General features: G+C 44.9%; 1 protein-coding gene across 7 annotated transcripts in view; it reads right to left on the reverse strand.

Annotated features, from left to right (window-relative positions):
• Positions 1-25616, reverse strand: part of XPO5 (exportin 5) — a 29356-nt gene extending 3740 nt beyond the window's left edge. Inside the window, exons 1-28 of one of the 7 annotated variants that reach the window (XM_030268530.4) lie at positions 25370-25613; positions 24991-25112; positions 24302-24374; positions 23594-23731; positions 23101-23283; positions 22048-22089; positions 21180-21206; positions 20704-20889; positions 19946-20022; positions 19411-19510; positions 17893-17976; positions 17375-17500; positions 17058-17148; positions 15333-15461; positions 14465-14580; positions 13578-13733; positions 13118-13159; positions 12402-12491; positions 10931-11130; positions 10216-10315; positions 9150-9331; positions 4722-4822; positions 3550-3646; positions 2816-2952; positions 2123-2220; positions 1625-1671; positions 1356-1450; positions 441-503 (exon numbers count right to left, since the gene is read on the reverse strand). In XM_030268530.4, the coding sequence (XP_030124390.2) occupies positions 441-503; positions 1356-1450; positions 1625-1671; positions 2123-2220; positions 2816-2952; positions 3550-3646; positions 4722-4822; positions 9150-9331; positions 10216-10315; positions 10931-11130; positions 12402-12491; positions 13118-13159; positions 13578-13733; positions 14465-14580; positions 15333-15461; positions 17058-17148; positions 17375-17500; positions 17893-17976; positions 19411-19510; positions 19946-20022; positions 20704-20889; positions 21180-21206; positions 22048-22089; positions 23101-23283; positions 23594-23731; positions 24302-24374; positions 24991-25112; positions 25370-25474 (3007 nt within the window). In that variant the 5' untranslated portion in view covers positions 25475-25613. Of the gene's footprint in view, positions 1-440; positions 504-1355; positions 1451-1624; positions 1672-2122; positions 2221-2815; positions 2953-3549; positions 3647-4721; positions 4823-9149; positions 9332-10215; positions 10316-10930; positions 11131-12401; positions 12510-13117; positions 13160-13577; positions 13734-14464; positions 14581-15332; positions 15462-17057; positions 17149-17374; positions 17501-17892; positions 17977-19410; positions 19511-19945; positions 20023-20703; positions 20890-21179; positions 21207-22047; positions 22090-23100; positions 23284-23593; positions 23732-24301; positions 24375-24990; positions 25113-25369 lie in introns of all 7 variants that reach the window. The other 6 variants (XM_030268531.4, XM_030268533.4, XM_030268529.4 and 3 more) reach the window with 6 other exon arrangements.
• Between the last annotated feature and the right edge of the window lie 34 nt (positions 25617-25650).

Below are 25650 nucleotides of genomic sequence, written 5' to 3' on the forward strand. Positions count from 1 at the left end.
CACAGGGAGGCCGCAAGAACTAAGCTGGGAGCCAGGAGCCAGCACACAGAATCAGTGTTCTGGCACAGCTTACCCAGAATCTCTTTTCAAGCAAAAAGCACCCACCTTTTGTGGGGCAGGAGGAGCATGCAACTAGCTACCTTCAGCTCTTGGGAAGCTGTTCACATCCCCCTCTGCTCCTCAACTCAATTCTCAGAACCTTAAGAACCAGCTGTTCCAATATGCCACCTGAATCCTGCAGGACATTCATTTCCAGGCTAGACTAGGCTTTTCTGTGGCCCCCAGGCACGCTGGGCAGGACAGAGCTGAAGGCTTTTTTCCAAACCTATACCCCTGACACAGAACTTCCAGCATCAGCCCAACCTCCCCCTCAAGAAACAGAAAAGGAACAGCATTTGTGTACTCCAAGGACAGGAAAGCAAAGGTAGGCATTTACTTACCATCCCCATCTACAGCAGCAGTAGTGTTCTGTTCAATACCTTTCTTAGAAACACAGCAAACAGCTGCAAAAACAGTTGCAGGTCAGAGGAGCAGAAAAGGGAAGATCCTTCTGCAGAACATGCAGAGATTATCCTACAGACTCTGTTGGGCTCACAGCTGCTTCAAGCTCTCCCAGCTCTTACAGGGAATCAGAAGAATCAGAAAGCCCAGTATAAAAGCTCAATACTGCACTACCTGGAAGGCTGTAACACCCCACCCACAGTACCTTCTCACAGTGGAACCTGCTGCACAGTGGTTGCTTCCTACTACTGAGAACCAGGAATGTGCAAAACCATCTGAAGCCCATAATGCAAGAAGAACACTGATTTAAAGCAAAAAAAGCCAGTCAAGAAAGGAGATAGAAGATTGAGATCTGTAATCTCCATGGAATCAATTTCCCCAGCCTTCCTGTACAAAGCCATGCTGACACAAAAATGTTGGAGAAGGCAATACAAGGGAGACTGCTTTGGGAGACGGACTCTTCCCTTATGTCTGGTTAGAGACATGGCAATTGCTAACAACAAAACTGCTCAACACTTGGCTTGTCCACAAATCCATGGCCCATACAGGGTTCCAAAGCACAGAATGGGAGAACCCAATTCCCTGCAGGACTGGATTCCTACAGGAATGGTGCCAAAACCATGGAGCCCTAAAAGCTAACAAATGGAAGAATACCTCTTCCACAGGTTTTCAATTATCTCATACTAGGTTTTAGCTAAAATTTTGGCAGGGCTGTCTCACATCTGCCTTCTCATGGGTATGTTACATACTAATGATGGTTCTAATTAAGTTTTACTGCACATTGGGAATTCCTGTTGTGCACTCCAAGGAAAACTTCCCACATATCTCAGCAGACCTAATCTGATTTCACTTACTGGCAAGATCCATGACTTCTCGAGTCAGCAGTCTGACCAGCTGTTCTTCAAGCATCTCCTGAGACTCGGGGTTGTCATCTCCAGCATCATCCTCACTGAGGAGAACAGGTTTTAGTTTGACAGAAGCCAAGGTTTTCAAGTACCCCTCCACCCAAACACAGGGAATGAGTCACCAGTGTGTCTTTCAGCCCTTTTTGGCAGGGATGTTCCTGGGCAAAGGGCCACATAAAGGACCCCATTTCCCTCTGTACCAAGGGGTGGAAGCTTACCAGAGCATGCTTCGCTGGTTGATCACCTGCCATTTCTGGGATAACCTCTGTTCAAGACAGAAGGAAAGATTAAGTCTGGACACAATGCAAGGAGACCCAAGCAATATCTGCTGGCAGAAGCACAAGAGCTTTAAATGCCAAGACCCATTTTCAATGGCAGGAGAACTGGTATCAAGTGTGCTGGAATGTCAATGAGCTGTCATGAAAATGAGAGGACACAGGAAAAAAAGCCAAAAACAAACCCAAAAACTATCATGGCTGCAGGCTGAGGAGTTCATGTCCACAGGTTTAAACTCACAACAAGGGCTGCTGTGCAACAGCCAGGGTTCAACGCACTTTAAAGCCTCCCCCCGCAAACATCATCAAAATCATTAAGAATCAAGACTCTGCCTTCGTCTCTGCTGGCTCTGTAGAGACAGACATTCCCACATGTTCCTGCCAGCTGCTAAAGGGAGTCAGGGCTGTCAAGGAACAGGCACTGAACAAGCTGTTTCTTACCATGTGCAGATAGGTAAAGAGTGGTCCCAGCATGGGGCAGACAAGGGTTTCGTAGTATTCTGCAGGGCAGGAAAGCACCAAGGGCTTCACAAACACACCTGCACAGACCAGTTAAGGAAGAGATCCAACACAGCCAGCTGCTAGGGAGACTGCAGCACACTGCCCAAGCCAGCCCATTCCACTGGGAGCCAAGGGACAGACACTTGGAAGCCCACCTTCTCACAGCCCTAAATTAACAAGTGGCATCTCTGTACAGCAAGAAGTTCAGTTATTCAACTCTTTCCTCGACAGTTCAGCAGAGAAAGTTAAGGGTACTTAGCACCCATTTCCTATCTGTGAGACTGAATATCCAGCCTGGGAAAGCAGGTTGGGAAACCCACATGATCTCCCGGAGATGCACATCCTAATGTCAAGCTCCTCACTATCCAAGCTGTCATGCCGCTCAAAAGGCACTACTCCCCTCTCACAGTGCCTCCAGAACCACACAAACCCTTTGCATTTATTCTGACCCCATGCACTGCTCAATCTCTTTGTGCCCTCCTATCATCATACCTTACCCACACCAGGTGTATCCCTGTTTGTTTACCTCCTCAATCACCCTTCTTTGTCTTGGCCATACTGAAAACAATGCAGGCTTTAAATTTATGTCTTCAGAGCCTCCCAGGCTGGCCTGAGACGGTGATGGAAGGATACGGAGCATGGGACGCAGTCTGTAATCAGGAATGTTGTTGAGGTTGTTGAAAGCAGAGCTGAGGAGCTGGGTGGCAAGACCCTCAACAGTGTAGAAATCCTGTTGCATGGAGGGGCCTGCATTTCCCAGGATGTGAAAACTTCAACAAAAAACAAGTTAGTTACAAGTCTGCCAGATAACAAGTACCACGTCTCTGATCTGCAAAGGCTACAAGTTCTATCATCTTGAGACTACACAGTTGTCACATTCCTAAACAAATACTATAGAGGAGTTTTAGCACAGTATCTCTTTTTTTCTGGGATACCTGCAGAGGGACAATGAATTAAGCATTTTAGCACTACAAGGTGCTTCCAAGTGCTGATGCACCCTAACATATAATTAGAAGGGGCAAAAGAGACAAACTAGATCAGCATATCAGGTAAGGGCTCCAATCTGACTACCTAACTGCAGGAGAGCAAAAAGTAGATCTCCATTTTGAGGTACTTTTTCAAGACTGTTCCATGTCTGTGTGGCAGGTTACAACCACTGTATATATATTTTATACATATATATATATATATATACATATATACATATATGTAAGTACAAGCTGCATGCCACCACTGCAGCTTGTACTTGGGTATTGCAGGATACAGCTCACATCAAAAGTCTACTCTAAAGGAAGTTAGGACCCCACAATAACCTACTGCTCTGGCTGTGCAGTGCTGGAACGTGGTGAGAGATGTAATGCTCTTACCAGTTATCGTAGAGGGTGCAAAAGAAGCCCTGCATCCTTTCTAAGACTGTTTTGTAAACAGGAGAGTCATAAAGCTCCAACAAAGGCTGAGGGAGACCTGTGGGAAGGCATAAGCTTCAGTTACATTAATAAGAAAGCCTTCAGAGCATGCTGGGCAGGCCCCAGCCAGCTTGACATCAGCAAGGGAAGCTCTTGGCAAGAGCCAAATAGGAAGTGGTGCAGCAACCCTGGGGCAGAAAGTCAGAGGTCAGCCAGGTTCAGGTTGGTTGCACCCAGAGCAGAGGTGTTTCCACTGAGGTTGTTGTAGCTGCCTTATTTCTCTGAAGTGGAACTTGAGCTATCAGAAAACCCAGTCAGCAGCAAAGCTGACAGTTGTTGCAGCTCTTCTAATAGCTCATCTCTTCAGGTTTGTATTCTCTGCCAAGATACAAGCTACTGTAGAACTATGATATTAAAAAGTTTAGAGCAGAGATCAAGGCCCTGCTGCTTTATGTGCAGGGGCTCACAGATAGAGTTTTTAAAGTCACATAAAACAGGTAAAGGAACCGTGTTCTCATTTTATAGCTAGGAGATGGAGAAAAAAAGACAAAGCAACTTCCCCAAAATATTTCACTGTCTGTCAACCTGACATTATACCCCAATTTCCAAAGTCATGATCCCCACTTCATCCACAAGGCCACTCACTTGTGCTTGGTGGGAAAGGCTTCTGTGCTCACAAGCTCCAACCTGCTTTAAGAAGGTTCCAAAGGCCTCTTTCTAAGATGCTGTCTAGAAACAAGTGCCAGAGCTACACTGCACAACTTGGCTCTGGCCCTCCAGGACAGGTCTCTGCACCAGCATTCAGGGCTCCTTCTGAGCACTAATTCTGCTCAAAGGCAGACAATCACAGCACCCTCCAGCCTCTGCAGCCTGAAATGCCACGTTGCAGAGACCACCACCATCCCAGAGATGGGATAAGCAGCCTGGAAGTGTATCCTTCCATGCATGCAGAAGAAACCAATGTGTCTGAGACCAATAACTTATTTACATCTTAGTTTCAGCCGGTTCAAATCACAGCTGAGCTGCAAATACTATGAAGAAGCTGGTCCTCAGCCCGATTTCACTGGACAGATCACTAACTCAAGTATCTCTAAGAATCTGCCATTCCTCCTGAAGAGAAACAAACCTCTTACCTAGAATGGCATTCTTCTCCACATCCAGCATGTCCAAGGCCTTTGCAAATGAATCCCCCAGCCTAGCCACCATCTCTGGCATGTAGAGGTTGTTGTGAGTCCTGAAACAGAAGAGCACTTGGCTTATACTCATGTAAATCAATCCCTTTTTGCCCTTGACAGTGGAATCCTCTCCTTCAGCTTGTGGACAGCTCTTCTGAGGCAGATGATGAGGAAGGTGAGACCATGCACGTGTGCATGGGATCCCCCTTCCCCACCTGCAAAAATACTGGGGAAGCTAGACAGAGACATGGAGTGACTCCACCTCATGTCCTCAATCTCCTGGCTGCCCCTTCTACTTATTTCAGTTCATCCCACCCCTTGCAAGCACCAGCAGTAAAAACTCCCAGCAATTCTCCAGATGATGCTGGGAACAACTTATTAGCTTGGCCAAAGGGATGAGAGAATGTATTTTTAGAACTGACAAGACATGGGATTTTGTCATCTCAAAAGAACTGCTGCACCTAAGGCCCCTGCAGAGGGAGGGGCTGTTTCAGCTCCATACACACACTGCTCCTCAGGGTTGAGTCACAGTCCCCAGAATAGCAGGTGGCATTGGAGAGCCTCTAGTGAGAACATCAGTCCCATCTGATTTTACTCATGGCAGGCACACCTGCCCCCTGGACAACACATTCAGCTGGGAACAGTTCTGTGTCATAGGAAGTGGCCACTGTCAGCCGTCTGCAAGGGACACCAATTCAGCCACGGGTGGCTGGTTCTTGCCATCCAGGCTAAAATGGGTCCTCTCTCTTAGCCAGGGTACTGACACTCAGAGCTGGAGTTGGCAGGGGTGTCTCTCTCACCTACCTCTCTCCTTTGAGACCTCAGACCTCCACTCTGGGTGTCGCCAGCTGCCCACAGCACAAATCCTGCAGCCTCCTCCAAAACTGCAATGCCATTGTACCTGCTGCTAGAGGTGATCAAGGGCAACTCAGTATCTCCTCCTTGAGCAGCACTTCCCAAAGCAGGGGGTACATGGGAATGGCTGGGGGAAGGGTGGGTGGACAGACCTCAGGATGTTCTCCAGAATCTCAGCTTTCACTCATGTAGTAATTACTGTTTTTTTTTTTTTGTTTGTTTGTTTTTTTTAAGGTTTATGTTCATAATTCTGACAACTGTGAGGCAGTGATGTCTGCCTGCACTTGCAGAAAGCTCCAAAACCGCAACTAGCCTGTTTCTCTCTGCAAGTGTTAAATTCCCTGCTCACTGCACATGAGGAAGGCAAGTATGTGAACTTCATGAGAAAGAGCTATAGAAATGACTTCTTAATGACTCATACTCTCATTCTGGGCTGGATCTAACACCATGCAACAGGCCTCAAAGGGGCACAAGAGCTGATTCTGCTTTGCCAAGAAGGGCTAGGGAACACTCCAGCTTCCACACTGATTAATGCTGCCCCACTGACTCGAAAAGCTGCGCATTTTTGCTTGAGGTTATCCTGAAACTTAGCCACTAAAATAATCTCTTGTCTGTCTCCTGTCCACTCCATGTCAGTGTTGGCTTTGCCTCATGCTGGGCAAAAGGCCAGTGGTGCAAATGCAGGGACTGTGGAATTGCAAAGGTGAGCCCTGAAATCACAGTGCACTAACTCCAGCTGGACAGGCCAGACAGTCATCTCCTGAAGGTGAGGTCATGGTCCTTAGCTGTTTCAGTGTCCTTGAAGCATTTTCTTAAGTCTGAGAGTTGGGAGGCAGATGTTCACTTACAAGGCAAGTTCTCTTAATACTTTAGCACATTCCCAGTGGGAATGGAGGGAAAATGGCCAACCACCCACTCCCTATGGGAGTTAAAAAGGCATTCAACAGACTTCATGTATGATGATATCGCTCCTAGGCATGTTCCAGCTGAGACTTATCAGCATTCCTGGGCACACCACACACATGAAAACAAAGTAAAACTAATTTCAACAGACATTTATGCTTTAGAAAAGACAAGCAAAGGATATGGCAGGACTTGGAGAATTTTCATTGATGGTCATAGGTCTGCTAGAAAGAGTATCTGATGCCTAGAGAGAAGAGCTTGTAAACCAGAAGATGAGTCCTTTAGGACAGTCCATTACTGAAGAATCTTTTTCCAAAGCTGCAGTTCTTCACAGTAAGATGCCACTCAAAGCTACCTTATTTTTCCATTACCTTGACTACCTTATTCTTCTCAGTTCTTTGATCTCACCTGTGACTTACCTTCAAGCTACTTACTACCCTGGCAAAAGCCCAGTGGCTTAACAGCTTCACAGCTTCTGTCTGCTAAAACAGCAGCAGAAAGCCACACACTATCCAGTGAGCCTGAAAATCCCCTCTGTTAGCACACTGGTGCCTGACTTGGTGCTCAGTTCAGCTGCTCAGCAGGATCCATGCTACTGTTACTTGCAGATCTGCTCACACCGAAACCAACACAGCGTGCAGGGACTTCCACAGCGCTGTCCCAGGGTTGCACGTGGGCAACACTGGCTGTTGCTTATCCATACAGAGAGCTGCCTAATGGCACAGATCCCAGGTAGTAATGTAACTATGTCCCTGAAGGCATCCTAAACACAGGCAGCTTTCCTACCACGTAGCCGTCCTCACATCCCCATGCCTCCTGCCTGCTGACAGGTAGCTACAGATTCCATATTCTCCTGTGTGATCCGTATTTAAGAGGGCCTGAGAAAGGCATCTGAAGTTGGCAGACAACACAAGAGCTCCACACCACAAGATCCAGCTTTGCCAAAAAGACAAGCATCATAATCAACACCTGCACTGAACAACTAGGAGCTTGCAGTTATCAAAGGTCTATATATCCAACAGGAGCAATGGAAAAATATGAAGCACAAAGATCTACTGTTCTGAATACATCATTCATTAGTTCTTGTTGGAGCATCCAGCCTTAAGAAAAGCCCAGATACCTCTGAGTGAAGTACGGGTTTCTCCATGTACACAGAAAGTATTTTGGTCTGCAGGTGAGATGCTTGAACAACATAGATGCATTATCTCAAAAAATGCCCAAACCAGCCATGGGGCCTGTTCCTTTATATCCTGGATAGAGAACTCAGCTCATGTGTTCTCTTGGAGGTGGTAAAAACCAGGCACAGAGTTTCTACTTCTTCACAGAAGTGGTGACAGAAGTTGGATGACAGCTTCCTAAGCTTGTTGTAACAGATCCCAAGTGATTATACTGAGGCACAAATTCTGGTAGGGACAGTGACTGCATGAGGAAAAAGTGTCTGTTGCAACCTGTTCGGTACCTTGGGCACTGGTTTAGTTGGTCTCACACAATATGACCACATGGCAGGCTTTCACTGGAAGAAACGGCATGAGGCTACCACTACTCAGGGCAACTCTACTCTACCTAACCTCTCCCAAAAGCTCATCAATAGCATCTTCAGCCTTCCAGGATAAAAGGTAAAAACACTTCAAGCACAATTCTGTAGGTCTACCTGGTCACTGGCCGAAGTACCACCACTGTGCTACAGTTTAGTGACGAGAAACACTGCCAGCGTGGGCCATGATGGCACGTGCTTGTCCCAGTAGTCCAGTATGTTGCTCCTCTCTGCAAGCAGCACATTCCTGAGCTCAGTGACTACTAAACATACTTGACTAGATGGAACTCAGGTAACAGGGCCCCTTCCCTTACAAACCCAGGAGCTGAAAAATCTAAGTGGATCTGAAAAGACTCTTTCTCAAAAGGCCAAGGATAGAGTAGCAAGTTTTCAAGTATGTAACATGCTATCTCACAAAATTGTCCCAGAAGTCTGGCAAACTCCCAGTGTCAGGAGTTACCCTGAGAGATACTTCTGGAAGAACTGTGTTCTTCAGGATTTCCCTTTTCTGCCTTCACTTGCTCCCTCCCCTGGCTGCCCAAGACATACACACCACTGGTGACACGCAGAGAGGCCCTGCATGGTAGCAACAGCCTGAGAGTATGCATCCACTGATTTCAAGAGCAGACAGTGTTTCAGGAGGCTGCTGCTCATGGTCAGCAAAGCCAGCTTAATTTAACACTGAAGAGAGAACAACGTTAACGGGATGCGATGAGAGCTGGGACTGCCCTGGTGGTGACAGGAGAGGTGGCCTTGCAGGGGCTGAGAGCAGAGCAGAGATGTTAGTAGAGAAATCATTAAATGGGTGGCAGAACTATAACAGTGAAGGTGGGGGAAGCAACCCCAGCACAAGCTCCCATTAGCTTTGATTGCCTCTTGCAGGCCAGGTCAATGAACGTTTAGAATGCTCCAGTTTCCATAGTGCCGTTCCCCACTGTGAACAGTCAGGAAGAATACTTGGGCACTGGCACCAGCCCATATTCCCACTGGCTTCACTGGACAAACCATGCTCTGAGCATTCCACAAATTTATCACAGTTTGGCTTTCAGAGATTCATAAGCCAACATAAATGATTTCAAATCAACTTGACCCACCTTATGAGAGCAAGTAAATTGTCAAAAAGCTTCAGGACCTGCTCAGTGCAGGGATTACGGTACATTGGAGTTCCACTGGGCAGGTATCCCAAAAAGAATCCTCCGGCTTTTGCCTCTTCAGTAGCAGCAGGCCAACGAGCTCGTTTCACAACTCCCAGGATGGTGTACACACAAAAGCTTATCTGCAGCAAGAGATGTGGAGAAAGCATTTCTTAGCCAAATCACAGTCTGAATCAACAGGTTTTCAGAGAAACATGTCATCATGCCATCTCAAAGGGAATGTTCTACAGTGAGCCTAACCTGGTGACAGGAACAAACCCTGGTGAGTTTGCTGCCAGGAAAATATAGCAAATGATTGTGCTGTATTCCATCACCTTCAGAGAGCCCTGGCCATGGCAGGATGGCCTAGGAATTCACTATCAGACAAATCACCAATGCCTATCACCTCAAGAGCATGCAAGCAGCCAGGTAGACTGCTAAAAGTAAGGATCTAGACCATCAGCTCCTCATGTACTTCATGTGCTGGGACAGATGCAGGATCCGAGATGACACAACTGCATTAGCCCTGAATCACAAGCACATCTCTGTGGACTGCATTTCTTCTACAGTGTCTTCTACAGTGTCTTCTACAGATCTGAGGACAGCAACTCCATTTGCAATTCAAGTGAAGACTTTACACTAACAACTCAATACAAATCTCCTCAGATGAATTTTAATTATATTCTGTGCTCCAGTCTGAGCATGATGTTTTCCATACTGCCTGGTTTAAAAAGCACAATTCACTGTGCAGTATTTCTAAAAATTATGTAAATCAATTGCTTCTCCAAAACCAAACTCTATTAAACATAGAGGAGGAAACAGTGGGCTTCACTTTGATAAATAATGTCATTTTGCATGACCTGCATGCTCTTTACTGTAGCTTAAAGAGCAAGGCCAGCCTGTTATTCTGCAATCTAAAGAAGTACATGATCAGGAGACCTTGTGTGCAATCACAAGAGAAATGGGGATGGAAGGAGGTAGGTCTCTTTTCATTAAGGATTACACCTCTCCTGGTAACAATACTCACTCTAGACCGGTTCAGGCCACTAGGATCTTCCATGACTGGATCAGCAATTTTGTTGTCTGCACCCACGTAGGATATAAAGGCTTCAGGATCTGAGAGGACTCTGGCAGCAGCAAAAGACAGCAATGGGATTATTATTTGAACCAGGGAATTTAAGCAGAGCTTTGCACTGCCAATGAACACATATACAGAGCAGGCTAAAGAGGCTAGGTAGCACTCCATCCTGTACATGGGAACATGATTAAAAAGCATCAGAGATGTGTACACTTCCCAAATATTATCAGTTCTCTTGGGCTGTGGGGATCTAAAAGATTCAAATCTCTTATGAAGATAGCCCTGCTAGGAAAACTTTTTTGTATGCTCAGCTACCCAGAGTTGCAAGACATCTCAGCTTCCTACCTTCTCATGGGGATGAGCAAGGATTTCTTTCACTTCTCATTTTCTACAAATGCTTTAAGCATGCTGGGGAATGTTCCTTTATTACCTTAAACAACTCTTACCCAGAAACTTTCAGCAAACAGTATTTAGTCTCTTGGCAGTTTCTGTACTGTAGGAGAACTATTATCACAATGACTTCCCACAGCACAGGACATCAAGAGGCAGCCCACCATCCTCCTATGGGCTGTGTGTTTCCTTACTGGGCACGGCATCACCTCCTCAACACCTGCAGCTCAAAGTTGGAGAAGAAATGACCAACAGAAAGAAAAATAACCCATACCTCTGCATCTCTGGGGAGAGCCATAAGCCAGCCACAGGAGCCATGAGCTCCTCCAGGAAAGCCTTCTGTCGCTCATAGTCCTTAAACTGGTTGCTGACGAGGACAAGGGCCTCCATAAGAGCACACTTCTCCATCTGTGTCAGAAGTAGCTCATTTGACAGTAGCTGTTTCACGTGGTTGTACAACATCTCAAAGTTTGGCTAGAAAACACATCCAAGTGGAAAAGCATCATACATTTGGTATGGAGGAGGGCCACTGGGGAAGGTAGAGAAGGGGTGTACTGTACAGCTGGAGGAGCATGTCTGTTACCTTTTCTCAACATAGACATCTCCTCCTCACACTCAAATTTCTCTGCATGTTCTATTCTTCCTTACCCCTCTATCATTATCCTGCATCCACTTTACTTTAACTCTCCAGAATGACTGAAATAAGAAGAGGAAATCTCTCCCTAGGTAGTTATACCCCTTAAGGCAGTGTCACACCTCAAAACAGTTCTGGTGCTTTTATTTGCTCACAGAAAGCACCTTGCTTCTTTGGCCAGACTCAGGATTCTTCCATTTCTTTGCTTGTGGTAAGTACCAATTCGTATGGTTAAAATGAGTGCCACAGGAATTCTTGCATTTATTCCCTTTCTTCTCCAGCTGTCACATCTACCCTAAGTTTGTAAAAACATTAGCAATCATCCTCTTCAGCAAAGTCCTCTGAACATCTTTTGGGGCAACTGTGGGTCCTTGACTCTTATTGTAATGATGTCTGGCTGGCCATAGGAAAGAGACAGCTGTAGCTCAAGGACCAATAAAGTGGAACAAAAACCAACCCATTAGTTCTTGGCATCAATTACAGAATGCAGACTGGAACCTCCAAATTACCTTAACTAACATCCTTCAAAAATGTCTTTGTTTAAGCCATGTCCTATGGTCCTCCTATAATCCTAGGTCCCACTCCACAGAAACACATCTAAAGAATGTTGCAGGCAGAGACTGTTTACTTCAGAAAAAAAAAACCAACAAAACACAGCTCATGGAATTTAATGTATTTGTCTTCTAATCTCCTCAAGCTCATCCAGAAAACAAATACTCTCCTTTTTCTCCTATATTCTGTTAAGTAACAGAAGACAATCTAGTGTTAGCTATGCTAGTGTCTTCAGCAAAGGACTTAGCTGAGACCAGCACAGGTGATAACATGGACATTCAGCAAACATTCCCATAATACCAGTGCCGTGCTGCTTGTGTCCTCCTCATGATCCCTTTTACATTTAACCCACCAATCTACAATTCAACTCCTCAGACAGAAAATGTTTCAGTAGGGAAAAAAAGAGATACATGAAAAAAAGAGGAATGAACCACTTTGCCATTTGTGCTGCAGAAATGCTTCCTGCAAGGAAAGCAGACTGTAGACATGGAAGCTGAAGATCCCACAAAATCCAACTGAAACTGAGACAAGACTCTTCATGACAGTTGCATTTACATACCAGGACAAGCTGAGGGTAATCCCGGCACATCTTTATGATTGAGGAGCACGCATGCCTTCTCACATTTTTCACTGCTCGAGTTCTAGGAGCCTGGACAGACACAACAAACTTCAATGCAACAAAACAAAAGTTCAGCCAAATGCAGGGTATCTTCAAGAGACAAATTCACTACATATAGATTTCTGTGCTGTTGAACAGAGATTAAAAAAACATTTCTACTCCTCCCCTGCCCCCTCCAAATAACCATGCAGCAACCAAATTTCCTCTGAAGCAGGAGTCAACTCAAGCAGTCCATGTTCAAACAAGCTGTACTTAGGAGTGAGGATGCCATAGCTCTTACTATTTCAAGACTCCAGGCACTTCTTAGATAAATGGCAAGTTTACAGCCATCCTTCAGAGCCATCTATACCAAGTACTGAAAGAACACCCAGAGCTAATGAAGGGATTTCACTCTCAGGAAGGCCAGCACTGACTAGGGAACTAAGTGTACTGGCCTTAGAGCACACCTGTAGCCTTCTAAGTTTGTTAGCCAAAGCTTAGTAGGCTATGTCAACCACAGAGATCAGCAATATCTAGACTCCCCAGCTTTTTCAGGAGCAGAACTATACTTGAGAAGCCTACTTCAGCAGAGTCTTCAGACTCAGGATGCTGGCTCCACTAGAATGTGATTTGATCCAGCTGTTATAGCTCATTAGTAGATAATAATTCAGACGTACCTTACTTTCTTCTACAACTTCAAAGGTAACTGAAGCAAACAGCTGTGAGAAAAGGGAGGAAAAAATTTTTTTTAAAAAGTATGATTTGTTAATATTTAGCACTCATGTCTCTTTGAGCTCAAGGAACAGGTAATGTAGATTTTAATGCAATTTCATTGAAGTCAGTGAAGAACGCCTGAGTGAGCTGAAAGATTAAATCATCAATACAGTGACGCCTTGAAATAAAACATAGCCAGAGCATGTAATTAATACTAAGATTTAAGGCTATGAACGACAAAATTTAGGTTAATTGACATTAATCTTCTGGTGACAAGCCTCAGTCTCAGTTTCTCCCATCTTTAACATAAAATATAATCCTTCCCTGACAGCAACACCAAGAGGATTGACCCCTGCAGTTTAGTCCAAGAGCCCTGCACTACAAAAAGCTGATGTGATTTTAGCAGGGTTTGCACATACCTACCTTGGAAAGTACTTGTGGGAGGTATTCTGGTCGGTAAGTGACAAATGGAAAGAGAGCAGAGACATTGGTGAGCACACAGGACAGGATGAGAGGATCTTTTGTTTCAAAATTAAGGACAAGCTGCAGCAGATCTATGCCATCATTCACAGGGATTTCCTACAAAGGTAACAAAAAGAAAGGAAAAAGGCTGAGGCAAAAAGGACAGCAGCATTGCCACTGTTGGTAAAACAGTCTTGAGACATCAGTCTCTAGTCCTCATACTATTGCTTGCACCTCTGGGAAAGGCAAATTTCCTCTCCCACTCTGCCTCCCAATACTCCTCTTGACATTGTCCAACAGATTCCAAGCTTAACCAGCTGTATTGACCTACATAATTATTCTACTATGATTAGATTGATGAGTACATGAGCAGCTTTAATCTAATTAAAAAATCAAGTCAGTCTACATCAAACTGATCCTTCTGATTTGCCTGCTGTTGAACAAAAGAGAAAATGCTTCTGATCTCCTACTCTCTGGGCATAGTTCCTCTCATTTAGTTACAAATTAAAATGTTAAAAATCTATTAGGAGGATAATTAAATAAACTCAAGACATTCTTCCTTAAGAAATCTCTTCTCCTCTAGCAAGGCACTATGTAAAAGCATGTCACCTGAGCACTCTCCTATGACTTCTCATACCATAGTGTCCAAAACTAAACACACCAGTATGAGTTTGGTGTCATCAAAAGAAGGGTCATTACTCCTCATGAGAATGGCTCACCAAACATTCTGGGTTTTGCATGGAGGTAACCAGTTACTACAAACTGCTCAAGGACAGCACAGCTGCAAAAACCCCGGTGTCGACCCAGAAGACGCCAGGAGAGAAGGCAGGAGCATGGGATACACATACATCTTTATCCATGGTTCGAAACATCTGGCTGATGACGCTCTCTGAGAAGAAGGTCATGGCATCCCACTGCACAAAGGATGGAGAGAAGATGGAGCAGAGACCTTCGCCTGTCTTAGCTGAAAGGAAGAGAACACTGGAGCTCTCACCATGCTCCTCAACAGCAGCCTGGTAAGCTCCTGTGCTGCACTTAGCACTTACAGATATTTTAAGCACACAGCTCTCCCTGCAGATGCCTGGCAGGGATGCACTGGGAGCAATTAAGGTAATCTCGTGTGATTTGCTTAATTCAAGTGAAGGCTCCTGAGGTATAAGCCTTTGAGGTACTGTGCAGAGCAATAGAACAGATCACAGAAAGGAAAAGAAGGGAGACCACATGCCCAGACTCAGCACTGCAGGCAAGACTGTCCTCGGTGTGACTTTGCAGAGCACCAAGCAGATGTCCTTCAGAGCAGGGAAAGCAAAGTGAACAGCAGGGAATTTGCCAGATAGGCATAACTTCCCTAGCAAAAGTAATAAATATGTTACAAATATAAAATGCCCCAAATAATTGTAAAATTGTATCAGGAGGACAGCTGTACCTGTTCTGCAGAGCAATTTCAGGGGAGGAGAAGCCAGGGGCTTTACATTACTTATTCCATATGTAGACTCCAAAGGGATAAATTAGGGAAGGGGTGGATTTGACTTGGTTTTGCTTTTTAACTTGCAAAAACCTTAAAATCCTGAAAATCTAGCATGGAGTCTTGCCTACCACTTAAAAAATTCCAACAATATCAACAACAACAACAACAAAAAAAAAAGCCAAGAAATTTCTTCTTAGCTTTAATTAAAAAACAAATCCCGTATCCCTAATTTTTTTCAGGTAACCTACAGTTCATGGGTCCGGTATCAACAGGAGCTGTGAGTTGGTACTTCAGCCATTCACCAGCCATTTGGAAGCCAGTTAGAGGGTCCAGACGACAAGCCATCCTAATCACCTCTCCTTGCTGGGCCCGGAAAGCTGCAGGGAAAAATCACACACCAAGAAACCAGCTGATGCTACAAATTTTGCAGACCCACAAACATGATGGACTTTTGCTTTGGCAATAGCTGTGTAGTGGGCACAGATACACAGCCAGTAGAGCAGGTACAACAGGATGGGCAATTTTTGAACTTATTTAAGTGGACTAAAAAATGACGGACTAACATTTTTAAAAGTACAATTAAAATGCAGTACGAATTATGAAAATCTATGCTGATGCCTTTTCCTGGTCTTAAAAAATTGAGAGCCAGACACAGTTAAAGGATAACGGGTTTTTACCTCAGTATTTTAATAAGGATGCTTATTGGTGCACCACTTTGCCAAGGTGCATTGTGGCACCTTTTACCTTACCAAGGTAAAAATCCCTTAGCCCTTAACTGTGTCTGGCTCTCAATTTTTTAAGACCAGGAAAAGGCATCAATGCTAAACCAGATTTACAACTAAACCACTATTCTTCATTTAAAATATGCTTCAAACTGCTGCTTTGACGTTTGCTGCTTACAGAGCATCTTGGGATACTGAGATTAAATACCAGCATTAGATAACTACCACTTCCTTTAGCTAAACACACTTTTCCTAAATTATTCAACTAGTGACAAACAAACTTGATCTCAAAACCCAGTTGCCTTGTTTTCAAAGATACTAAAAACAAAGTACAGAACAGGAATTTCACTTGTTCCAAAATATTCCACTGCATGACCACAAAAATATCAGCTCTGCTGACTACACAAATGTAACTTGCATTGTTAATTAAAGATGTGTTGCCAAGTAATTTTATTTTGTGTTTCAAATTAGTAATGTTTTCTTATATATGTAACGTTTCAATATAACTTAACCCTCTAAAACTATTTCAGATTCTGGCTTTGTGCATTTAGCTACTTTATAGTTTCTACCCAAAAGGATTTCTTACAGTAAGTAAAACTATCTAGTAAGCAATAAAAATGCAACACTTAAAATCTTCAGACATAAATATAAAAAGTAAAAATGCATATAATTTATTCAATGTATCCTCCCACCCACCAAGTTAGTACTAAACTACACCAGCCAGTGAGAACCAACTTCCATTTTGGGAAGAAAAATACAAGATCAAAGAAAAAGTAAACTCATTAATATCCTGTGGTGGTTTAAGATCCCGATTGAATTTGGCTATTTTAATTGCTCAGCTCTAGCTATTGGCACTAAACCAGAAACTTCCTACCAGGGCCAAGACAGATTTTCTTTCTGGAATGACATCTAAAGTCTTTTGTAAGCTGCCTTCCTCTCCTAACCTGAGCATGACTTGAGGCTGTTTGATTTCCTCCTCTAGGTGGCCAGAAGACACATTTGCTTTGACACCAGAATGCTATTAGGCCATCTATCTGACCAGCCAGCAAAACAAGAGCAAATACTAAAATTAAACACATGAATTGCCCCAGGAAAATCCTAACTTAATTTTTACTCCAAGATCCAGACTTAAAAAGTTGAGAAAAAAATGGAAGCTGCCAAGCCAATTTGATAGGCTCCAAGCTCAGCCAGTGACTAAAAGCAGGAAGAAAGGACAGATAACAGAATGTACAAAGGATCATGGCAACTTACAGTTGAAGAAGGCATTGAAGTCCTCATCACTATCAAAATCAAAACGGGAGTATTCACAGCTGGGGCTGTCTACTTTGGAAGGAAAGCCCACCTGGAGACAAAGTGGAAAAGGTCAGGAAGAAAGAGAAGTCAACCATCATAGCTAACACCAGCTTCAGGGAGATGAAGGCTGGAGGCAAGGAGCAAGATACAACTGTGCTCAGCACCCTGGAGATCATGTTTGGCCATGACACAACAGAAGTGCAGTTTCTTCCCCCGTGACCCACAGGCCATGTTTACCACGCACCTTCTCAAAACCAACTGTGATTTCCACATACCTTCACAAGGTTGGTCATAGATGCACGGAGATACTTGGGAACAACAGCCAGCAACAAAGGGTCACGAGACAGAACTTCATGCCGAAAGAGGGCTCCCCATGTGATCTGGGTGGAAGAGCGCAGAAACTGGGGGAAGAAGAGGAGCAAAGCAGGATTTCAGTGCTGCAATTTCCCCTGCTAACATTAAGTGTTGATATCAGAAAGCAACAGCAAATTATACTGACTATTAAGTTCAGGCCAAGGCACCTTGAAGGCACATGGCAAATTCCCAGAAAGCCAAAAACCTCTAATACTAGGGCCGCCTGGAAGTTCTGCATTTTCTACTCAGTTCTCTGTGTCAGGAATTGCTCCTGATGGTGTGGTAACAGAGTAGAAAATACTGTGCCTTCCAGGCCTTCAGCTGAAACAGGGAGCCTAGAGAGGAATATTTAGCAGCTGAAGTTCTGTAGTTTTCTACAGGCTACCTCAATTATGCATTCATCCACACAGACACACGAGACTTTCAGCCCTTTACATACCTGGCTGGGATGGGTTGTGAAGGCTAAAAATGACTCAAGGTATTTTCCAAAGTTGGCTGGCGTTTCCACATCACAATCTGAGCCCTATGAGGAACATGAAGTATTTCAGACAAAATACTAACTTTATGGCAGGCTGGGCTCACAAATGGTATGTTTCAGGGTAAAGCAGGAGCACTAGATCCAAGGCCATAGACTGTAAAGGAGCAGAGACAGAAACACTGAACAACTGATTTTTTTCTGAAACCAGTATAGTCCAAGGAGCATCATGTTCTGTTGACCAGCCTGGAGGTGCTGGAGACACCACCACCACCCTTATTCAAAAATTATGGGTGACTTCTCACATAGTGGAGCTCCATTAAAACCAAATTTACAACCACTGTTGCTGCCGTGAGTCACAATTTCTGTCCTGTTGGGTCAAACCCACACAGCAGTACCAAAGTAGTACAATTCAAACTGAATTTCACAGGAAAACACACCCAGATAATTTCATTCATTTTCTCCAAACATTTTGTGTATTTAACACAAATATGGGTATCCATGACCAGTAACTTTCTTAGAAGTTTGTCAGGAAATTAAGTTTTACCCGGAGCCACAAATTCAAGGTTTTGCTTCTTCTCAGAAATTGTAACATAATCTGGTGCCCTCAAGATCCCTGAAATTGTACAGCTCAGTGCTGCCTCTCCCAAGTGAATCTTAAATAGCAAGCTTCATCTCATTACTTCATTATGGATTAACAGCTCCTATTGCCTAACAGCAAGTGGAGTCACTGCAAACAGTAATGCACTCTGTGTGCTGTCCATTCTTTTTAGGGATGAATTCTCAAAGGCTGTTTTTGTTTTTTTTTCCTTTCTCTCCCTATGAGACATTACTTTGCTCTATTGCTTTTATAGGCTGGTTGCTTCAATCTCCCCACAAACAACACCTCTCAACAAACCTGGCCTCTTCATTGTAGAAGCACTCAGCTGAACAGAGGGAATGGGAATTCAGCACCAGCATGGCATGAACAGTATGAATTTGCATCTTCATCCCAACATGGACACAAAGCATTACAAAAATGAACAGCAGGAACAGAACCCATTTCTTCCTTCAGCTTCAGAGAGTCTTGGTAGAGCAGACAGGTATACTCTCTGAGTTATTTTTCTTGAGAAATTTAAAAGGCTTCCAATAGAAGAGTAATTTCCTGGACTAGATTTTCTGTAGCAGTAGTCGGCTAAAAACCTGACCAATTTTCAGTGAAGCTCAGCATTTTATAGAGGTTATAGGAAATGGTTCTTGATGACAGCAAAGCCCTGGCATCAGTCAGGGTCCCTCCAGTCTACATTCCTATGACTTGGCAGGACACAGTTAACTCACGTAAAAGCAGAGCCATTTCTGCCTTTTGGAAATGCACAGAGAGAATCCGACAGCTGCCAAATGTGCAGAGAGAACCCTGGTCCTGCCTTAGATCAGGGTTGCCTCAAGACCCAGCCCTAAAAACTAGCCCTGCCAGGGTTGCTGCTGGTATTAATAAAGACTTACTAGCAACGCACATAGCTGGCTGCCCAATGCGCACAAAACTTGGCAAAGCCTCTTCAAGAAAACATAGTGCTTCTCCACCAGGCCTTCTCCATCTGCTGTCCTGGGAATGAGGGAAGGGGGGGAAAACAGGATCACAGTTACTCACGCTGTAGGTGACAGGCACACTGCTGTCTATCTTGTAGATAGACCAATTTGATTTTATCGCAGTGAGATCTTTGCTATTATCAATAAGTACTGCTTTATTGGCATCTAAAACCTCTGAAATTGCCTCTTTAAAAGAGTCCCTCCTCTGAATCAGTTTCAGGCTAAAACAGAAAGCCAGGGAAGCTGTGATATTTAAACCTCTTTGTCTTTCAATTACGGGTTTTGAAAAAAAACCAAAACCCTAGTTTTCTAGGTTTTGCAAAAGAAATGGTGATTTTGTTCTCTCCTATCCAGTCCCTGCTTCCTTTGCTTAAGCAGCAGTATCTTTTGCACCTACAAAGCCATTTGTATGCAGTTTCATGTGAAATCACAGCAGCACCAGGGTACTCACTGAGCAGCAGAGAGGATGCAGTGCATGGCAACATCTCCAAACAAGACCATCAGAGGCTTCCGATCCTCCAGCTTACCCTGTGCACAAAACACACCAGACGCTTCAATTAGAACATAACTATTTATACCTATCTACATAAATATTTCCATCTGCAAGCATAATTAGGAGAGTCACAGTTTTCTTTCCATCTGCGGAGGGGCTTACAGTCCACATATGACTTAAGTAAAAACTTGCCTAAATTCCAAGGTATCTGATCTAAAAAAAATGTCTCCAAGCAATCCCACCACAGGAACTTTAAATGGCAAAACTGACCCTGAGACATTATCTTTTATTTACAGAAGACTGGCTCATTATTTACAGGCAGCTGATAAGTACTCAGCCTTGACACTCAGCTGCTTGTGAAAGAATGGGTCAAATCACCTGTTTAGATCCTGCTGTCATTTCTCTGAGCTGCCAGGTGACACAGCTGATGACACTATTTTCCACTTCACAGTTGTAGGAAGTGGGGGATAAAAGGTCAGTGAAGACCTCCAAGTTCAAACTGCAAGGAGAACTGTGCATGGAATTTGGACAGGGTGCTAATGGTTGCTCTGTGTATTGTGCTGACATGACATTCACATCAAATATCATTAACAGAATCACCTAAATTTGATTCTCAGATAAAAGAGCAAAGATAGCATTGCTCAGTCTGAAGAATTATGTAGGAGAATAGGCGAAAAATAAAAGGGAGCCAGAAGAGCCAGAGAGGAAGAACTCACTTTCCTGCTGACAGCAATCAGGAGACACTCTGCTGCTCCAACTTGGAGTTCAGGCTCATTTAGGAGCAGACACAACATCTCCAAGAGCTTGCAGTTGTCTGCTGTAATATGGCTTAAGGCTACCCAGTCAATGTAGCCAGCCAAAGTGTTGAGTGCCGCTATCCCCACACGACAGTTTGCCTGGGCCTGTGAACAGAGAGGAGGCACAGGATCAGAACCAGAGAAAAACAGCAATTCCCTACTAAAGCCACCCACTCCCTGAAATTACAATACCAAGAACCCCCCGAGAAAGTGAGAGATTTGGACCCTTCTGCTAACACTCCTCACTTGTCTCTTCTCAAGGGGTTAGTATTAAGAGTGAACAAATCCATCTGCATCAAACTGCAGGCAACACACTCAGAAGCCTGGGAAAAGCCTCGTTCTAAGTAACCTTAAGATTAGGAATTACTAATGAGCTAACATATAGTTCCTCTCACCTTTGGTTCCTGAGCCAAATCAGTCTTCTGAAAAAGAAAACAAGAGAGGGTAAGTAAAAGCTACAGCACACATTTCCAACCAGCCACTGCTGTATAGGCTTCTCCTCAAGGACACAGCCAAAAAAGCAGCCACATCACAGTCTCCTACTCAGGACACTGCTACAGCAACAAAGTCACCTCTGCAGCCCCCAGGTAGTTAAGATAAAAGGACCCTGAATTGCCAAGTTAAGCCACAATTCCCTTCTCATCCAAAAAGGTAATACTCCAGTCAGCAGGCACCAGGGAGAACAGGAAACAAGAAGGAAAGGCATTTTGGTACCTCCTGGAGGCTTCCAGGAAATAAACTTTTGACCTTTTAAGAGCATCTTACACCCAAAAGCTAGACTCTGAAAAGACGCTGATGGCTTTTAAGATTCAGGTCTGAAGAGGTGATTTGTCCACAGTCAGAAAGGCAGCTGGAGAGAGCTGGAGCAACAACTTAAAGCCTGACTCCCAGGCCTAGGACACTTAACAGCAACAATGCACTGCCTGTACCATCTTTTTGCCCAATGCAAACAAGTCCCACAGATACTCAGGTTTGATTTTTTTTCAGATGCAAAGAACCATAGGCATTTTCTTCTACTGCAAGCCTTTGGTTTGGACTATTCACTGCAGTGATTTTTTAAGTTAATCAGCCTGAGTCCCAAACATCTCATATATAAGCCACCTTATAAACACATTTCTCTATTAATCCATCATACTTTTAAGCACTGCACACTATTACAGTCTTGGGGACCTAGCCATCATCTCCCTCAGGCTGTGTGCTGACAGATGAACACCCAACCCTCAGAAACGACCCTGTGCATGAACAGCCCAAAGGTCTGCTAACCTGTGGAGTGGTGAGGTCTTCTTGTTCCTGGGGTGCTCCAACCTTTCCAATCAGAAAGATTCCACCATTAGCAGAAGCAGCCACACTTCAGCGCCTCAAGCATTGCAATGCAAATCTTACCTGGAAATGCATTTCAACCAGACTACGAAACACACAAAGGTCATACTCCCACCACCATGAACTGCACAGAAAACTATCTACTCTACAGGGTGGGGGTTTGCTCAGCCTGACAGTGCATCAGGAAGGTATATAGAAGACAAATAGGGAAAGGGTTTTTCATTGCTTCCCAGTTTCACATTTAGTATAACTCTGGATATTAATTAATAGAAAAAAAAAGAATATGAGATACGAATAAGCAACTAGTTTCTACTTCAGTTTCTCAACCGTGCTTCACTCTCAAATCCACTTCCTTTTCACAGGCATAGACTGGGGTAGAGACTCCCCTTCATCATCCATTGTGACTGACCTGCACATCTGATTCTAGGTAAGAATTCAGGAAAGAAGTCTGTTTACACAAAAATAGAAAGAGCATTCTTCACTACAACTTCGCCAAAAAAAGGCTTCCTGACTTGAGCTCCTGGAGAAAAAGACCAGAGGCCCAGAAACATGTTGAGACATCAGAAACTCATGCATTTTGGTGCATCACCTCAACTGTAGCACTGAACCATGAGACAGCAGACACGATTCCTGGATGGCATCTCTTAATCACTGTGTGTTACATAAACCACCCTGAATTGCCTGTTTCTGCCACAACCACACCTTCATTTTGCTAAGCTGTACACCCCTGGTGCCAGCACACATTCCAACAGCATGGATGACGCATGCATCCACTCAAACCATTTACACTAGCAAAATCAAAATACCAACACTATCAGCCTTCTGTTCTCAGTCTTTCTGATCAGCACCAGTTTCCCAGGCCACAGCAGATCCCTACCTCAGAGTGGCAGCAACAGATTTCAGTTTCTGCACTTGCTTCCCCAACAATTCATGAGCTGCATCCCAATTCCTAAATGCCTCCAGCACAAATTAAACCAAAGGGAAGGAGACTCTTACCATGCATCTGTACTTGCTGACATTCTGCTGCAGGGCAGTCAGTAGGAAGCTGAAGATCTTTTCCATGTTCTGAGTGAGGGTTTGCTGGATATCTCGCCGCCGCTGGGTAGGTAGAGTTTGAAAAGTCACTACATCCTCTGCCAAACGTAGGAGGATGAACATCACCAGTTCTGTCTGAGTTTCCTGATGTCCCAAAGTGAAATATACTCCATCAGCACAGTCCAAACATTAAAATCTCTAGAGACTAGCTCAAAGATGTGGAGAGAAAGCAAGCATGCATGAAGACATAGGGCCTCACGTTGAGAAAATAGAACAGCAGGATGGCCCTCTCTCTGCTAGTCATCTCAAGATAGCGTAATCTTACAGGGATTTTTGAGTCCATCACCAACCTGTCCCACTTGACCATGAGTGAGTTAGATTTTTCTCAGGATGATGGAAGACTGAACCCCACACTAAGAGCAAGCAAAAGAGACCAGACAACTGTGTTTCATACCCCTTGCTTGGAGAGAGTATCCAGCTCCTTTAGCATGTCAGGCCAGTGCTGAGGCCATTCCCGCTTGATCATCTCTACCACAATGCGAGACAGCACATCCTTAATGTGACTTTCCTCCTCCAGGATACTTTGAGTTCCCTGTAACAGAAAGGGGACAGTTACACAAAACAGCAAGCATCAGGCATTTATAACTCTGACCTGGGAAACAGTGTTTGCAAACATTGTAAACCACAGAAACTAAAACCAAAACAAAACACAACATTGGGCAGTGCTTCATTGCAGCTACATTAGATGACACTCCTATGCTCCCAAACATCCATAGCTAATAAACTCTGGGAACCAGACAGACTCTCCTCAAAAGAAGGTCACTTGGTCACGTGAGCAACCACAACAACAGGAAAAAACCACAACTAATATAATGGGTTTAGTTTTTTTGCAAAAGATAAGAACATCCACAGTTAATGAATTTCCTCCTAAGAAAAGAAAAAGTACATTACATACGTTATACAATCCTCACAACTTCCTGACATGTGAGGTAACATGGCTATTCACCTGACAAGACAGAGAAAAGCACTGAAACAACCAGAGATGCAAAGCAAAAAAGCAATGAAATGAAAAACTGAATTCAGATCCTCTGTGTAAATTAACTGGAGTATTTTTTACTTTTGCTCTCACATTTCACAACAGCCTGGAGCAGTAGGTACTTACACTGGATATGAGGCCCATAACATTGTTCTTTAGATAAACTTTTTCTAGGCGAGGCATATTGTTCCAACGGTATCTGTTAAAAACATATAAACAAAAAAGAAACCAAGTAAAAACATCTGGATCTGACTTGATTCTCAAGGAACCATTGCTTCTTTACCTAAACTGGAAACACTACCAGCTCCCTGCCTCTGCCAGCACACAATTCCTTAATAAAAGGGCTGAGTTAAAACTGCTGCTGGCAAATGGGCATGCCCTACCGAGGTCAACAGACACGAGAAGCAGCAGCAACAAAAGCACAAAGCATCAGGTCTGTAGAGGCGGCAGAGAAAGGAATTTCGGAACTGAACTAATACCAAGCCTCTTTGTTAGCAGGAAACCAATGACAGAACTCTGCAAAGACCTACTGGTAACCCAGTGTGCTTGTTTTCATCTTTTGATGTTAATGTGTGTTACAGCTCAGTAAATTAACCTTCCCAATGTGCCTGAAAGGAATTATATCCTCTCTTTCTTTTACAGAATAATAAAAAAATCCAGAGCAGGCCTGCAACTATTCTTTGCTGCAGAACAAACTTCCTGCGTACTGAAAATGCCTCCCTGGGGTGGGAGGTGCCGGAATGGGCACAGATCCCACCAGAGCTGGCAGGCTGGGACCCTTCCCCGGCTCGGCGGCCCGGGACGAGCTGACTTACTTGACCACATGCTCCAGGATCTGCAGGCCGAAGTGCCGGACGATAGCCGTCTGCGTCTTCTCGGCCAGCTTCAGCCCGCAGGGTACGCAGATGGGGCACTTCTCCTTGAACTCCTCGCAGAACTAGGGAAGGGACGGCCGGGACACGAACACGCAGTTACACACCGGGGCAGGAGGTGGCAGCCCCATCCCTGGCGCAGCAAGCCGGGCACACGCGGCCGCCCGACCCCCGCCGCCTGCTGACGGCTCCCGCACTTCAGGGCACGACCGGGACCGGCCCGCCCGGCTCTCGCCCGCCCCGGGGCCGTGTGGACGGGGCGGCCGTGCGGACGGGGCGCCCGCGTGGCCGGAGCCTGGCGCCCTCCCCAGCCGGGCCGTACCTTGAGGGCCTCCAGGCGGTACCGCTGCGTGGACGCCGGGTCCATGATGACGGTGACCGCCTTCACCAGCTGCTCGCAGAGGCCGCTCACCTGCTCGGCGGACATGGCGGCAGCGGCGGCGGGCGCGCGCCACCGGCCACCCACGGGAGGGACGAGCGGGGCGGCCGGGACGCAGCTCCGCGCATGCGCCCTGGGGGACACGGGGACACGGCGAACGCGGGCGCCGCGCACCGTCGCGGCGGGGACACGCGCACGCCCCACCGCGCCCTGGAGAACTACGG

Source organism: Taeniopygia guttata, chromosome 3, assembly GCF_048771995.1.
Source record: "Taeniopygia guttata chromosome 3, bTaeGut7.mat, whole genome shotgun sequence".
Lineage (NCBI taxonomy): Eukaryota > Metazoa > Chordata > Aves > Passeriformes > Estrildidae > Taeniopygia > Taeniopygia guttata.